The sequence below is a fragment of the Anas acuta genome, chromosome 13 (assembly GCF_963932015.1).
Source record: "Anas acuta chromosome 13, bAnaAcu1.1, whole genome shotgun sequence".
Taxonomy (NCBI): Eukaryota; Metazoa; Chordata; class Aves; order Anseriformes; family Anatidae; genus Anas; species Anas acuta.
In genome coordinates this window covers 4,811,310-4,828,879 of record NC_088991.1, presented here as the reverse complement: position 1 = coordinate 4,828,879, position 17,570 = coordinate 4,811,310, and the positions used below count along the sequence as shown (strand labels likewise).

At 48.4% G+C, this 17,570-nt stretch overlaps 1 protein-coding gene across 5 annotated transcripts in view; it reads right to left on the bottom strand.

Annotated features, from left to right (window-relative positions):
• Positions 1 to 17,570, bottom strand: part of NEXMIF (neurite extension and migration factor) — a 133,252-nt gene that overhangs the window by 11,549 nt on the left and 104,133 nt on the right. For 4 of the 5 annotated variants that reach the window (XR_011101006.1, XM_068696941.1, XM_068696940.1 and 1 more), the window contains exon 3: positions 2,065 to 2,189. The exons of the other annotated variant lie outside the window; for it this stretch is intronic. Coding sequence is in view for 3 of the 4 variants with exons in the window: in XM_068696941.1 (XP_068553042.1) it covers positions 2,065 to 2,140 (76 nt within the window). In the remaining variant the exon portion in view is untranslated. The remainder of the gene's footprint in view (positions 1 to 2,064; positions 2,190 to 17,570) is intronic. 5 annotated transcript variants of the gene reach the window in all.

Here is a 17,570-nt window from a genome sequence, read left to right as displayed (position 1 = left end):
CACCCAGCCACGCCGTATGGGGCCGCTCCGCTGTGACATGGCCTGCCCTAAACCCCCAGAGCTGATCCCAAAAGCCACCCCAAGTTATATTCTACCGGAGGCCTCAGGGACGGAGCTGTTGTTTAAGACTTAAGCCAGGACGTGCAAGCGACAGTCAGAGCCATCCAGCTTCTCAAACCTTCCGAGCGGTACACACACCGGATCAGAAATGCAATTCAGTGCCTGTATGCAGCTCGAACAGACTGCCTTGCTGGAAATCGGTGCTGTTTCCCTCCCCGAGAAGGGTTAAAAAGCAAAATGCAGCTCGTTTTGGGTCCCTCCCACCATTTTTAGATCAGAAATGCAGAGGTGGTATCTTTTCCCTTAAGCAGCAAAACAAATTAACCAGTGCACGTCCACTTTAGAAGTAGAAGAAAATAAAAAATCAGCTTGGAGCTGACAGGAAGCATGGAAAATTTGAGGATAAAAGAATATCTGTGAATGCTGCAAGACTCAAAGAAAGAGGGAGGTGGAGAGCTCAAAATCAATCTCAAATACTGCATTCAGTACACAGAGATGTTGTAATATAAAATAAGCTGTCTGCAGGTGGTTTTTTTTTAGTTACAGAAGTAAACTTCACTCTTGTGAAATAGAAATGCCCAAGCTTGATTTTACAGGGGCTGCATTGTCCTAAAATCAGGCGCAAAATCAGTTGAAGCTCCAAAGCAAATAATACTCTAAAAAGACCACAGTTTAAAAAAAAAAAAAGAAAAATACTGGAGCACCAAAAAAGCCTTTTTCAGGTTTAACTCAATAGCCATCCAAAAGCATACGGGCAGTTTTAGCAGGAGAACACTGCACCATCCCGTTGTGAATCAGCTCCAGAAGGAGCCCAGTCCCTGAGGGTGCATTTCAGCAGCCCGCAGGCTGCCCTGGATTAACCGCGGCCGCTGCAGCGAGCACCAATTTGTAGCAAGGGTGAGAGGCTGCAAGAAGCCCCAGCCCTAAATGTCACCACCAGGGAGATGGTGGCACCAGAGCTACCTGGTGAGAGCTCCCTGCTTTGGATTCGGCAGCAACTCCTACGCAACGATGTTTAATTAAAGCTCTTCTTAAGTCCTGTTTAATTTAACCTCGTGGATGTGGTACCGGGTTCTAGAAATCACCCCAGTCTTTACTGATTTCACTGCCTACTCGATCAGACGGCTGGAAAACCTCCTTGTAGCTCCAGCAGCTGCCATCAGCTGTGTGCAGTCATGAGCAAGATGGGCTGGCAAAGACGGAGACCTTCAAAATTACACCGTACGGGAGAGCGCCAGCGCACGCTTCACCTGCCACCAGCACATGTTGCGGGGTCCTGACGGGCACCCGCGTGCCTGGAGTCGCTCCAGGTTTTGGGTAATGAATGAGAACAACATGTGCCTCTACACGCTCCCGCTAGGGCAAACCTCACGGTGGTAAGACAGCAGGATCTGAACACGCGCGGCATGAGAGAACCGAGTCCTAGATATCTAGCAGGGTCCAGCTTATATGCACACATTGCAGGATTTGTAGGCCAACAGAAGTTCTAAAAATCCATAAAATTAGCCATAAAAACGCCTAGAAGGAAAACATCGAGCTCTGCCCCAGCACTGGGTGCTAATTCAGGTCTGTAACCCAAGCTCTAATTTCCCCTAAATTTGTAGGGACTGAAAACCCTCAGTTAAACTGGGCTGAGACTGGTTTATGTAACTGCAGAGAGGGGGAAGATTCCCAGCAGAGGGGCTGCATAATCTCCTATGACTTCTTTCCCTAAGAAACCGAGCTGAAATCCATAATTCAAACTGAACTAAAATCCATAATTCAAACTCCATGTGCACATAAACATTTCCAACCATGCATATGCATGGGCCAAAGCAGTGCTTGTTAAGACCTCAAAAGCTGTAGAACCATAGCTGGAGTGCAGAAAATACCCACTTGTCCTACTGCTCCGTATCATGGAGATACCTGCAAACCACTAAAATTAAATACACAAAAGGAATTAGGAAAATAAGTTGGCTTGCAAGTTGTCACTGCTCCCTCATGTACTGTAATTAAGTTCCTTACCATTTTCTTTCACCCCATTAATCAGGATAGTTTCTTGGTCTTCTGAGGCACAATCCTGCTCTTGTTGGTCATCCATCAATTTAACCTCTTTCTGTTCATTCCATGCCCCACTGCATCTGGCCAACCTGCACATTTCCAGAAACATAACCACAGTCAGTACAATTCCCAAAATCAGCTCAAGGAACCATGAATAAAAAATAACAACAATAAAAAAAGCCCCACAACATTACATGCTGCCCTCACCCTGCTTAAGAGGACAAATGCTATTTATTTAGGCTATCATATTTTCACTTTTCCACTCCAAAAGCCAAGTCCAATGTATTTCAGCAGGGTTAAAATGATATATATCCCCATTTCCTTCCCTCAAGTCCTCCTTTAGGAGGTGGAACAGCGCTCCGCACTTCTGCAGTGCCTTTCCCATCACCTGAAATTGCTTTCCGAAAGCAGGTAGGCATTATTCTCTCCATTTGGCAGACGGGTTAGCAGGCACACAGAGAAGAGGGAGCTTGCCCCAGGTTAGACGACAGCAGCTCAACAACAGGGTTGGAAGAAAATCCCAGATATCCCAAGCGACAACCGCTTGCCCCGGCTGCCAGCGAAGGCTCTCCTCCTCCAAGCGCTGCCAGGCACGAAAAATCTCGTCTAAGGAGATTTTGGGGAAGAAGTATCTAGCCTCATTTTTCAGTGGAAACCCTTCTTACTCCTTCCTCGGGGAGCTGCCCTCATTCCCATGCCACCTGCCGCCGTGCATCGGCATGGACATGGAGCAGTGGGCAGCACAGAACAACCCGAGGGGATGCTCCCGATGAGCAGAACCGTGCCTCTTTGACCAGAAATTAAAGACTGAGCCTAACGTCTGGCAACTCGAGCTCAACTTTTTTTTCTCTCTCAGAACAGGTACGAGACCAAAGCATCGTTTTTTGTTTTTAAACCAACATTTGTCGATGCCTGATTATCCTGCAGTGCTCCCTGCCCCAGGTTCAGCAGCCGAACGTCACTCATATTCGGATTTGCAGTGGAGTCCTCTTAATTAATGTGAAATCTTTACAACCGCCTCAGTAAGTGAAACCTTCACCAAACTTAAAGATGTTGTGACACCGAGAGAAAGAGAAGAATAACAAGCATCAGTAACCCAACTCCTCTGCATATTTAGAGGAATGTTTAACTAACCCGGAGAGTTTGACTTTGATGCAATCTGTATTTCAAAGCTCAGGACAAGTCGGTCTGCTCCTCTAAGCCTCCTCTCCCTGCTGCCCCGGGCTCCCTCCATGGTCAACAGAAGCTCGCTGGAGCCAGCACCGAGCACATTTGGCTCTGTGCGTTCACAGATCTGAACCTGCTGCTCATGGGCTCACTTCAGAGCACTCCAAGAGCATTCGTGGCTGATCAGACCGGCACCTCCACAACGCAGACGTTTATAACCAGCACTCCCGCACGCTGATCCCCACCATCCTTCTGCAGTGTGAAGGTGATGCTCCAGGAGAGGCTTAGCAAGCAGGGGCACCTCCTCCTTCCCATGATGAGCAGGATGTCAGGGCCAGCAGGCATCGTCTTGGTGCTGCAAACCTCCACGGGACCCCCTGCCACGGGGACAGCCACACCAGGGCACGCTGACACCTCGAGGTGCAGGCTCCAGCCCTCTGATGGCCACCAGCCGATGCCAAGTCAACGGGGAGCCACCGTGCCGGACCCCTTGCTTGTGAAGCTCTGCAGCTAAGGGACTTGTGGGTTCAGAGGCTGTACCCGTGCTTTATTCTGCTGATTTCTGTAATTATGTCCTCCTACCTTGCTGACACCGCTGGCCTCCAGGGAACCTTGTGGTAATGCAGGTGGCAGCTTCGTGCTACGTCCAGGGGACCTGGTTTCAATCTGCTGTCCTCCAAAGCATGGGCAGTGGTTTCTCATTGTACAGCACCAGCAAAAACACGGCCTCGGTCCTAGACAGGACTTGGAGTATGGCCATCACAGGAGCATTTAACAGTAATTGTTATATTCATAAGGAGAATCACGGTAATATTTCAAGTTATCCAAGTGCAGAAACCAAATCAGGATACTACAGAACGTTTTGCACTTTAACCTATAGGACCCAGGTTGAAGGCCAAGAGATGACCTAGTGCTGCCATACAAGGCTCAGTGCTGCAAGTCAAGTCTTTGGCCTACCAGCAGAACAAACCCAAACCCGTGGTCATGTCCTCCACCTCCCCACATGGCTCAAAAGCGCCAGCACCACCTCTGCGCTGGTTTGCTGGCCTGACTTCTGCTGGGATGTACCTGCTCCGAGCAGGTTGGTGCAAAATGACACAGCCGGCCTGTTTTCAACGGGTAACATCATCATAGCTGTATTAAAATAATGGCTTGCACTGAATAAAACATAACACAGAGGCAGGAACAGTAATTCTCCAGTAGTGTGGATGTGTCACTTGCAAACACAAAGCATCTCCAGAGAGAAAATCGGAATGGGGACATAAAACACCAGAGCTTACAAAGAGAGATCCCGAGCACTGTCAGGAAGGCACCAACCATCCCATTGCCTCCGGGACTGTCTGCCCCTCGTTCCTGCTCCCGGGGACGTAACGGGCAGACCCCGAGGAGGCAGCAGGGCTCATCTGGGCAGACGCCAAGTGAGCAGCAAGCAGGAGGTCAGGCAGTCGGAGGCAGAAAAAGGGAGTCTATGGGGCTGGAAACCTGGGGGATTTTTAATCTCTTATTATTATTTGGGGGGATGTGTGTGCATAAAGGGGAGGGAGGCACGGGAGGGAAGTGTCTGGTGGCTGTGATCCAAAGACGGGAGAAGACAAAGAGGAGGCCGAAATGCAAGAACTGAGGGGCTGTGCCTGTAGCCTTGGCTGCGGTACCTCGGAGTGCGGAGCCGAGCTCCAGAAACGAGCTGGAAAGAAGTGAAAAGAGTTCAGATGGGGGATCTTCAGACACGGCTGAAGAGAGATGAAGTGCAAATGAACCAGACAATTTTGAAGTTTGCAGAGACCTGTTGAACAAGAGGACCTTTCCAGAGCGCCGTGACCACGAAAGGTCAGCTCCCAAGGCGGACAGGGAGAAACACCAGCTACCGTGAAAGAAAAGCTGACAAAGGGGCTTGACGCAATGCAGAACAAGAGGAAACCGAAGACTGGGAATAACAAAGAGGAGAAGAACAGCTGGGTCCCTGGGAAGAAAAACTAAACCGACGGAGACCTGGGGTATAAAGGCAATAGGCAGAGAATACGCCGGGTAGCAGGAGAGCACAGAACAGAGCCATGTGCAGACAGCACAACAAAGGGGAGAGGATTCGGGCTGCAGACAAGGTCCAGCCATTGAAGATACACATGGCTGAGGTCACGCTATTGTGAAGAACCAGCAGGAGGAAATTCAGTCACCAGCTTGAAGTCTATGAACTTTACTAGAGCCGGAGTGCATGGAGGAAGAGGATGGTCAAAGCCACGGAGTCAGATGGGCTCCAGGTGTCCGGAGGAGGAGGAGGGCAGGAGCACAGCTTGGCAGGCTGGGCTACAAGGACAGCCACAGCTGGTTCGGCCGCCGGGATGAATTTGGCAGGACAGGCTTGTCTCCACTGTGCCGCGTATTTTAGGGCTTTGGTCTGCTAAGATCACGGCTGGCATAACTGAACCAGATACTGGCTATGAGAGGAGATGGAAGGGATGAAGTTGCAGAAAGCAAGCAGTGGAGATGGAAAATAACGCGACTGGTTTAAAGCAAGAGATGGACAAATTAATGGGCAGAAGGACAAGAAAAAATTGCCTTTGAGAGCAGCACACAGGACTGGGTGACCTGGAGAAATCCCCTTCAGCCCTCCAGCTCACGGCAGGCGAAGGGCTGCAAGCACCTTGGAAAAACCCTCAGCATCACAGCTGAGAGCATTCTCCACTCCTTGTGTCTCCCCTACATCTTCCCACTACTCACACTAACGGGGTTGTGCAAAAGCTGATAGCAACTCCGTGGAGTGCACGTGTCCAGCAGAACACAAACACAGCACCCAAACAGATCCCCGGATTTACACCTCCCATCGCCTTCAGAACAGGTCCATCACCTTGGGAACAGGTGTTCTTCAGCCCAGGTGGCCAAGTAACCCAAAGCACTACTTTGTTCTGTTCTAAAAAGCCACCTGAGAAGGTTTATGGGCACTGCAGGTGTGGAGCACTGTCTCCAAAGACAGATGTGGCCGGAGAACGGAAGTTGACGGATGCCCAGGCTAAGGCCCCACGAGCTCTCTACTCCCAGTGAGCAAGAGCCTGTGCACACTTGGTGGGACACCTTTTTGTCAGTTCTTTGGAGTAAAAACCCAATATTCCTTGTCCTTATTTCTCTTCCTATAAATTCAACACGTACACAAAGCAAGAGCAATGTAATCAATGCTCCCGGCTGGAAATGAAGTGGGGGGGTGCCGGCTATTTGCCTACAGCAAAGGAAGAAATGCCCGAATTACAGAACTAAAACATCTGGACATGCTTCTGCGCTTGAGTCGAGGAAATGATGGGCTTTATGTTCACTTAGAACTGACACTCCTTTGTACATCTAGGATTTTAGCACTTTCCTCAAGGTGAAAGGGGAAGCACTGCTGGTTTACACAACTGCGAGGGAAACATGCCTCTGCTCAAAGGGTGCACTCTACAAAGACAGCGACAAGCTGCTTTGCTTCTTTCTCAACCCGACAATGTCCTTCTCCCCCAGCAGGGCGAGGTCCCAAGTGGACATCTTACAGGTAAGGGTCCATCCCTCGTTGCTATCAGCAGTGCCGCGGGGAGAGGACGTGCTCTGGTCTCAGCTGCCAGCCCAGGGAACAAATCCTCCAAGGCTGGCCTCTGCCAGCTCTCCCCGGGAGGCAGTGGTGGTTCAGCTCCTGGCATCTTGCAGAGAAAGCGGCCACGGTCTCAGCAGCATCCTGGAAGCACTCAGAGGGGACCATGGGCACCAGCATGCCACACCTGCCGCATAATCCAGGGCTTGGCCACGTGTCCTCGGCACCAGCACTATCCTGCTGGAGCTTAATACACTCCCAAGCAGAGGAAAAAAAATAAATAAATCCACCAGGTAAAAATAAACAGCCTGCCAGACTGACTGCAAGCCCACCTACACATATGGGAATTGTATTAGATGGACTAGATTAGGGGTTAGTGATAGCTGTTCCATAATTAAAGTTGCAGGAGTGTTTCAGCTCGGAGCTGAATAAACAAAAGGTTGCAAGCACCCAGACAAAACCCAACGTGGCAATTCCTATTTACACACACCTTCTACATACCAAGCGCTTTTATTTGTTGTAGATCACGGGGGTAGATGGAGAGGGAGTATCCACAGCGAAGGAAAATCTTTTTCTGGAGAAGAGGGGGAAGAAGCAAAGCAGAAGATGTGGCTTTTTTCTGCAGAGTTGTGAATAAGCGCAGGTGTTGGAAGGAGCGCTATATATGCGGTTACATCTTTCAACAAAAAAAAAAAAGAGCTTTAGAGAAATTAATTACATGTCAGAGCCTCTGACAGGTCTTTTAAGAATTATGATACTTTTGAATGAAAACATTATATGCTTAAAAAGAAATACCATGTAAATGTCTCTGAGATATTTACATTCGGCGGAGTACTAGTAGAAAAGAATTCAGCTCTCTCCCCGGTACGAATGGATGCGGAACATGCTGTGCTCTTCCTAACAACATCTTCTGCCCTTGCTGGACTTCATTAACTCCCAGGCAGAATTAAAAGATAGAGTTCAGGGCCATCTGCCACGAATCAGACGTAAACAGAAATAAAGCTCTCCCAAAGAGGCCAAAGCGCGGCTCTCGCCTCGCCGGGCTGCAGCCCTGACCGCACGGCTCCTCTCCAAAGCAAGGCCACCACACTGCACACCTCCTTCTGTGCTGACAAAACGGGCAGCAAGGCCTCTGCAGGGAAAAATATCCTTTTCTCCCCCCATTTGAGCCCCACTGAAACCTGTGCAGCACATAGGATAGAGAGCTTCCCTTGGAGAAAGCGTTGCGGGGTGGGACTGACCCCAGCGATGCTGTTTTCCTGCTGGATTCTGACATTCCCAAATCCCTTTTATCCCAAGGATTCTACCTCACCCTTGCTTTTTCACAGCAATTTGACAATGGGTGGGTGAACTGATAAAAATTTTCACTTGCCAGCAGATGGGGATAGATTTTACTACTAAGCTTCTAAATAGAGGTTCTCTAGAAGTGCCTCTCCTGCTGAACCCATTTTTCCAAGAACTGACTTTTTTATATTTATTTAGGCCAAGGGTCTGAATTTTGCCCAACAACACGATAAGAAAAAATATAAAAAGTACATGAGGTTTCCAGAACCGGAATGGTTCAAAAGGAGAAATTAATGAGGAAAGGTATTCTCTGCCCATCACACAGAGCTTCTCCTGTCCATGAAATGGATGCCAGACTTACGGGTTCCAGTTTTTCAGGGCTGTTTTCCCATAAAAGCCTGAAGAGGAAATCAATCCCCTAGCTGTTCCCTGGACTTTCATCTTATCAAGGATGAAAATGGACAAAAGGCCAAAGACGACGAAGAAGGCCTTAGTGGGTTAAATCCAGCTGTGAGACAGCCAAAACCCTTCGAGGAGGTGAGGTTTGACAGAACAAACATTAACTGAGAATAGGTTTGGCAACCTAGATATAAATACGGATAAAAGCCTCCAATTAGGAATAAATCCGGGGTAAAAAAAAATGAAGTTGATAAAAAAAGAGCTTGCAGAGAAAATGGAGAACACAAAAATCATGAGAAGAAGAAACAATTTAAGAACTCGTGTGTTCCCAGAAGGTGTAAAGGATGGATGGCTTGTTAATATTCATAGCAAGCCTCCACTTTCTTCTCAGCTGAAAGCAGAAGCAACAATTATCACAGAGCCCGAGCCCCAACTCCAGCAGACCCCGAGATAAGATATTAAGAGCTGACTATTTTAGAGCAGATTCTGAAATAAATGACAGTTTCTGACCTTACTCCGAGAGGACAGAAGGTGCCAGTGTTTCAAGACCTGTCACAAACAACTTTAAGGAAAAAGGAAGGAAGTGAACAAAATTATAGCCTTCCTGACAAAGCACATGTAAAATACAGAAGGAGCTTTCTCTGTAAATGTATTCTCACACATCAAGAACAGCAGTATATCATAAAGGGAAAAAGGCGGCAATTAAAAGCCTTGAGAAGCTGAAACGCGTGAAGGAATGGCTGGAGCACGGTGTATTTCAGCAAAAAGCTAGGGGAAGGACAGCTGCTAAACCCAAAAGACAAAGCCAGCAGAAGGCAAAGAAAAATAGCTGCAGCCCACGTGTGCAAGGAGCAGGGTGAGGCCGAGCAGGAACAGGGGAAAATGGGAACCTCGTGGGCCAAAAAAAGGTCCAAGAAGGATTGAGGAAACCAGAAGGACTGAAAACATGGGAGCAGCAAGGAGAATGTGAACCCAAAAGCAAACGGGGAGGAGCAAGGGCAATGGAAAGCCAAGAGAGCCTGGGTTCATTGTTAGGGTGAGGAGGAAGGTGTTAGACCTGACTGGATCTGAAGGAGAAGAAGCCAGACGTCCTGTGCCATGGCACGGGCACGTGTTTTAGGACTGATTTGCTCTGTAGGTCCATGAAGGTCACAAATCAGCTGGGCTTCTTACTTCCTAGCCGACCTGCTTCCAGTAAACAGGAAATCAAAACACGACCGATGCTCAGGAAAAGCACAGCTCTACCCCGTGCTGCCCCATGCTGCTCCACAACATCTATACAAAGGTTTTTTCGGAAGGATCTGAGAGCGAACTGGTAAGAAATTGTTACAGCAGGCTGGCAAGAACAGGATGAGAGGGAGCAGCGCATTAACGAGGCTTACCAAACAAATCTGAAAACCACAAACCACCACCAGCAATAAACCACAAAGCAAAACAAGAGCCAAAATAGAGGAACCGAGGCCCTTTACAAAGCATCCCCTACCTCGGCTGCATTTTTCAGCCTGCGTGAGAGGTAAAACCCCGGCTCAGACAGAACCAGGACACGAAGTCTGAGCTGGGTGTGTGCACCCGCAGCATGCAGGATTTATCGTAGGCAGTAAAATCAGGAGGGCACTTAACAAACTCTGTGCTATTTATAAAAATAAAGCTTGAGATACCGGACTCTGTCCCGACGTGCTGGAAAGTCTCAAACTGAACGGGAAAACGCAGATGCTGCAATAGAAAGTTTTCTTTGTGGAGCTGAAGAAATCTTTGCCTGCGGGACCATGGGCAGCAGGACGGCAGGCAGACTGTGCTGTACCACTGCCTTTTGCCTTTCCTCCTTAAAAGCAACGCTATTCCCGACGTGTAGCTTTCGCTCAGTCGCTGGCTATAAAGTTAAGATAAATCAGAAATGTTAAGGGTTTGCATTTCTGAGAAAATTAGGCTGGAATGATTAAAAACTCCAATCTGCAAAGGTTGAAAATTCAGTGAGATACGTGGGTGTTAACCTTACAAAAACACAAGGACCTCTCCAAAGCTAATTATGTATCAGGCTAGTCTAAAATAACAAAAGCCATTAAAGAATAGTTCAGGATGGAGATTTCTTGATGGGCAGAACAGCTTCATTTAAATAAACTTATTACCAAAATTCTCTTTCTACTGCAGTATTTACGTATAGGTCTACAAGACAGTATCTTAAAAGCTTCACAAACCCTTCCTGTGAACCTAATCAGGAAATATGAGAGACCAAGGTCAAGTACATTAATATTACAGAAGCTTTCTAAGAATGGGGATGCTTCACAGTTCCTTGCACACTGGATATTATCGAATAACTCAGCTGAAGAATGGTGTGTAAAATTTTGTTTAAAGATATGGATTAATGCAGAGCCAGAATAGCGTGAGGAAATGGATTTCACAGAGGTCCGCCGAAGGAAAGGCTCAGTCCTAAACTTTACGATTCCCTCTTAAGATCTCCTATTAGAAATAGTTTCTTCTCATCACTGTTAACCACCAGGTTTAAGAAAAAGAAGAGAGAAAAAATGATTTTTTTTTTCCTGCATGAATTTGTAATGCATTGAAGTTTGGACTAAAGAGGGCAATTAAGCCTGCTGGTGTTGGAGGAGGATATGAAAGCTCATCAGGATATTTGCAGTAACCCTAGTGGGGTAAACATTTCTCTTTTCTAATATCTCCAAATTAGAAATTTTATAGTGAAAAAGAAATCTTGGAAAGGCTCGTTTGTCTCTTATTAGCAATTAACATATATGGACTCAGGATAAAAAGTGCTAATTTCTAAAATACACAGAATTTTCATAAAAGCACGGGTAGAAAGAGCGAACATCGGAGCGCCTGGATTAGACACGGGAAGAAATGAATCTGGGGTGTCGGGAGGAAGGGCTCCTCCATCCCACCTCTCATACATACTGCCTCAATGCTTTCCTTACCATGGGCACGCGATGGGCAGCATCAAATACAAACACATCTGCTGCAGACCTGGAGAATCCAGGTAAGCCAGGCTGCTAGGAAAGAGGCAGGGGTGAGAGCAGCCCCCAAAGGGCGCTCTGTTCCTCATTTACCTGCAGCCCCTCGGCCATTAAAGTTCCCAGCCAGAGCTCTTGGATATTCAGCAACGAGTTGAAGTTTTATAAGGATTTTTCCTTATAAAAAGTTGACCACATTGACAGCAGATGGCCTCTTCTATATGATTTCCTTTCTAAACTTTCAGCTCCGTGCCATTCCTGCACGCTCCCTGTGCTGGGAAAGGGAAGCCTGAGCTTTCAGCTCTGAAGCACGAAGCTGGGGTTACTCCTGCTGGTTTGCTCCTGCTTTCAAATCACACACGTGCACGCAAAAATGGGGAAGACGGGCACCAGGAAAACCACAAGCCTGAGCAGAGAGCTTAGCTGCTCTGCCCTGCTCCTGCCTCCTCGGAGCCTTGGGTCCCCCAGACAAGGCAAATCCTGACGTGACTTACAGCAGCCACACCGCGACCACTGACTGGAGCGTGTTGTCGCAAGGGAGTGAGAGGTTTCACCCAGCTGGCACGGCTGGACCGCCACGTTTTGCAGGTGAAATAGCTTCAAAGTCTCATCCTGTGATGTGCCTCTGAAGGAGCTGATGCTTCTGACTAAAAAGGGAATGGGGGTAGGTAGGAAAAGCAAATGATCAAAACACTTATCACACAGTGAAAAGAATTTATCAGGCCTGATAAGGTGTCTGAATTGATGATGATTATAAGATACCATCCATTTTTAGCTAATAATTCAGAAAAAGGATGAATTATTTGAGGAATAATATGTGATCATTTATTTAAAGACTTATTATAATGTATATGTTCTAGGAAGCAGAGTTAAGGTTGTACGAAGACGTTAACACTTGCATTTCCAGAGTGCTTTAACCAAAACCAGAGTGTTTAACCAAATGCAGAGATTTAACAGCCCTGTATTTGGCTCTAAAACCAAGTGGCTGGGTTAGTTTATAGGGCTCCTGCATTTATAAAACAGCAAGTAATTTTACAAGGCTGTTTTATACACATTCTACTTTTCTTCCACTTCTCTGCTCATGTTTAATAAATCTCCCAACATCTGCCTTTGAGAACTGGCTCATTTATTTAAAATTCCCAAACAATCCCATCCACGACTCCGCAGGCCTTAGCGGCTCACCCAATTAGCCCAAAGTGTCAATTAAATATAAAGATACGTCTCTTCATTTTCACTCGGAGAGGTTTTGGGTTCAGCCAAACGCTAAGGGCAACTTCTGAAGGCGAAATCCTGCCTTCGGAGAGGCTGCAGCTCCTAAGATATCGGTCCAAACCTCCATCTGTATCCAGGTAACAATCTGGAATGCTGATATTTAAGAGGAGAACTATCTGGACAGCTGCCCCAACTCCCTGGGAAGCAATGTTTAGTTAAAGTCTTGGATATCACTGAAAGAAGATGTGGAGATGTCACACTGTGGCTGAGGCATTTTTTCAAGTGTTGAATTATTCACCCGTGAATCTCAGATGTGAAATCCAAATGCTCCAGTACTGCCCTGGCTTTAGACAATGTCTAATTCCTTTCTGTGTCACGGCAGGGTCCCTTCATCAGCCTTCTTTCATCTCTAATCACAGTGAGGTCATGGATTATTACTCATATTCACTGCTCAGCTCAGAATCACCGAGCCCGGGACTCCGCCGTGCTCGCGTCCCCGGCCCTCTGCCCGTCGGCTCCCCTTCCATCCGGCTTTTTGGAACTGGGAAGTCACCAACTTTCCTTGCTCTTCATCGGCAGAAGCATAGCAGGAAGAAAAATCATAAACAAACGCATTTATCAGCTTTTGCTGGAGGTGTTGCTCTGCATATCGAGCTGCAATTGTTTCATTAGGAGGACCTCGGTTATGTCTGCAACGTTAACGAGTCTCGGAGAACAGAAGAAAAAAATCCTACAGGCAACGCCACAGAGAAGATAAATAGGTAAACATCCCGTGCCTGACATTAGTTAATACATCACAGCTTTATTCACTTAAGGCAGCCATGAAATCAATTCTTCAGTAAAAATAAAAAATTTGTACCCAAATCTGTGCTCGCAGTATCGGCGAGGCAAGACGCGATGCAACGGGAGCAAACGCGTGTCTGTGCGCTCAGCTTGAGCTCTGCCCATTTGTCTTTGCCTCATGCAAAGCCCTCCTAAGGACTTTGTTTTCCACAAATCAGGACTTTTTTCATTTTTCCTCAAAAGCAAATACTTCGTCTTTGTTCAACTTTCTCGTGAGTCACCACGGATCTATTCCCAGCCTCTCGAGGACACGGCCGCGATTTTCAAAGTATCCTGGGCAAATCAGTAGCGGTGATAGGAAACCTCAGGGACTACTAAAAATAAAACACCCTTCTCTTTGAAAATGCTAAAAAACCCCGCCCACATTTGAAACTGGTCAAAATCCCTCCTTCTTTCTGGATAAACTTCCGAGCCTCCCACCATGCTGAAGGAGACAAAGTCAAAACCAAGCAGCAAGCAGCCTGTTGATGCGTAACCCCAAAGTTTCACCGATTCCGCCAGAAAAACCAAGCCCAGACCCTGGTCAGCACATCACCAGCGACAGGAGCAGGTCTGTGGGGCCTTCCTGCAGATTCTGGCCCAGCAAACACTTGCTGGGATGGGGATGCTCTGCAGTGCTGAGCCTCCAGGCCGTGCAGCCCAGTATTTGGCCGGGATGCCGTTTTTTTGGCACAAGCACCACATGCTGCACCTTGAGGTGCTCCCCTGGGGCGCACCTTGCTCATGGCCCTGTGGTTATCACCCCTCCGTCACTTGTTGGTGCTGTCCCAGACCTCAACCTTGTACAAAGATGAAAGGAGAGCCACGCCAACAGGAGTGCCTGGTGAAACTCAGGCCAAGGAGCAGCACACCTCAATTTCCAAGAGAAGGACGCAAGCACTGGACAGCTGGACGTACCCGTGGGTACCCAGTGCCACCTGGACCAAGTTCTCCATTCACCCAGTAACAAAACAACCTCTGACAGTCATCACAAAGCCCTACAAAGAGCAACAAGAGGGAAACACAAAGGAAAACGGAGCCTGCAGGCTCTGCCGTGGCAGCAGAAGCATCATCGGAGAGGTGCAGTGCTGTCGTAGTGCTGCACGGTGCCACCAGTGCCCCAAGGAGCTCACGGCCACAGCCAGCGGTACCAACGCTTCTGGGTGCATCCGTCCCTCGTGGGGCTGCCAGAGGATGGCCAGGAACACAGTGGGGTTTCCCACCACGCAAGCTATAGCAGGCTCTTTTGCCTGAAATTCACCCAGATTCGAGGTTCTCCAAGGGATCTACCAAATCCAGACAATTCCCTGTTTTTTTTCTTTGTTCCCTTGTAGGCTTACGTTCTTACTCCCCAGTCTGCAGCTAAAGGATGCACAAGGGGATCTTGGGGATCCTGCGCTTGGTACAACCAACTTGAATCCCGTTTCAGATTTTCCAAACTGCTTAGTGCCTTCTGGACAGCAGCCATCATTTACGTGGGGGCTTTCATCTATTTCAAGCTGAAATTGATTGGCAATTTTGAAGAACGCACAGCAAATTGCTGCTCTAATCACAGCAACTCGAGCCACGCAACTATGTTAAAATAGCATTAGTGCTGAGCCAGAAGCTGAGGACGGCAAGGAAGTGCTGAGTTAAGGTTTCCTGCACGGGGTCCTTCATCTTGTCCACCTGTATCTGGATGCTGCAGCCCTCCGTGGTTTTTTCCTGGTGGCGTTTTGAGACTCCAGATGGCTGCTCACCAACCCAGCAGTAACACCGCTTGGTATTTCAGTGGCAGTTTGTGGCTCCTAAGCACTGGGGTAGGCGTTCAGAGGGCTGGCTTGCTCGGGGAGCTGGGTGCTGATTTCCCCAGGCTGCAGGCACCTGCGGGTGCTACCTGCTGCCGACACGCGGCGCTTACTGGGACGGATCTGCAACCCCGTGGCTTGTAAATGCCAGCGTCAACTGCACCTGGAAAAGACTACTCAGACAGCTGAAAAATAACACAGCCCTCCAAGGAAACACTGACAGATGCAGAATAAGAAGATTTTTGAATTCCTCTTACGCCAAATCCTTTTAGCAGAGACAGGGAGAGACAGGGAAACAGCAGGGAAGCCGGTGATCTGCTCCCAGCGTGTGGGTGCCGGTGCCTGCTCTGCCTCCCTCTGGGCACCGCAGCTCCCACGTCCAGGAGCCCTGGGGAGCGCCACCTTTGGCCCTGTCACCTACCAGGCGGCAAGGACAGGGCGTGCTTCCAGCCCCTGATCTCCTCGGGGGTGCAACCGCAGCATCTGTTCCGTGGCGGAGACACACAGCTGAAGCACACAGCCTACAGCACGCTCTGCAAAGCGCCTTCTTCTCCGTGCGTTGCTTTCCAGCTCGACAGTTAGGATTAAAAAAAATAAAAATAAAACAAAGGAAAAAAAAGAAGCAGAGTTGCATCCAGATAAAGCAAACCAGACCCCAAGCAGGGGCAGTGAACTCCCCGCTTTGGTGTAGGGGTAGAGGGGCACGATGGGGGGAAGGGGCTGGGCAGGATCAGGCCAGCACATGGAACAGACACAGGGAAATGCAGCAAGGGCTCTGCAGCAGGAGGTGTGGATTCCAGACCTCCAAGTGGGAAAGCGTGCCTCCATGCCCCAGTGAGCGTCCCCATTACTGACCGTCCTCACCAGCAGATGGGGAAGGAACAATTCCCTCACCACCAGCTGACAAACACAAAGGTGGTAGGGAAGGGAAAATCGCCCAGCCCTCCCCTTCCGTGCATTTCGCTTACACCGGTGAGATATCCTCTACAATGGATTAAATCAAAGTCCATCGCCAAGTTCAAGAACACGTTTAATGCAGATCTATTCATTTCAAGGAGGGTCTGCACAATAGATAGCTTTCCCCTTCAAAAATTATTCAAACCTGCACGCTTCCTTTTCATTCTTCTGTATCTTAACATTTAAAAGAGAAATACAGCATATTTGTAACTGGAGAAACGTTGTACAAATCATAGCCTGCTGTAAAAAGTGTATTTCACAAAGACTTTACATGGTACAGGGACAAGGACCACTTGTTGATAAATTACTTTCACTCAGAGAGTGGAAAGACATATTTGTGTGCACCATAAGTGGTGCTATTGTGGAGCAATTTGATGGAAGTCCAGTAAAACAAGGTGTGCAGGTTTCATTTAACCTCATCTAAATCAAATTAATGGCCAGGGACGGCGTCTGTGGACAAAGCGGAGCGCTGGGCGTGCGTGCGACAAAGCGTGCCTGCTGAGCTGAGAAACATCTCTGCCAAATCGTCCCCTTCCTGCTGCCCTCGCCCCTTTGGGACCCACCTGAAATAAGAAGGAGACGAGCAGCTTCACGGTGCAGCTTCAACGCCCCGTGAGTTTTGGATGAGGGATGCAGCACAAAGCCCGTGGCTCCCCGTCCCTGCAGGGTGTCAGGGTGACCTGCACGAAGCCAGCTCCGGGAAGACACGAGGGTGTGCTACCAGAAAGCTTTGCTCCTCGCTGCCTCTGCTAGTGGGACTAGGAAAAGAGGAATAACCGTGCCTGGAAATGCTGCCTCCTCTCCTGAACGAGGCTGTTAATCCTGGAGGTTCAGACTGCTGGAAGTTAGTGACGAACGGGTCAGCTAAAAATGACCTGGGATTTCATTATGGCTAATAAAAGCTGGGGAAAAAAACACAAACTCCCAAATGTGCATTACGAATTCAGTCTGTAGCGACTCCTTCAAAGGTATCTGGGTGAAAGCAAATGATGCGCAGGCACTTTGACGTGCAGCAAATAAATCGAGCCTGCCTCTGGGAGCAGGCACCCAGGGGCTGCAGCCCTCTGTGCACCAAAGCTGGGACCCACCAGATCTGCTCCTGGCTGCAGCCACGACGCGTGAGCTGAGCAGGCGGCTGCACCAGGAAAACCACAGCAGGGACAAAGCTGGCACAGCGACGGCCTGTGGAAGAAACTTAACAGCATTGCAGAAATTAAGTGGTCCTCGGGCTGTGCCCACAGCTCTCGTTTAAGGAAAAGATGTTAGCACAACATCCTGAAGTCACTTAGAGGATTCCTGGCCATTACCATGGAGAGATGATGCTGTGAA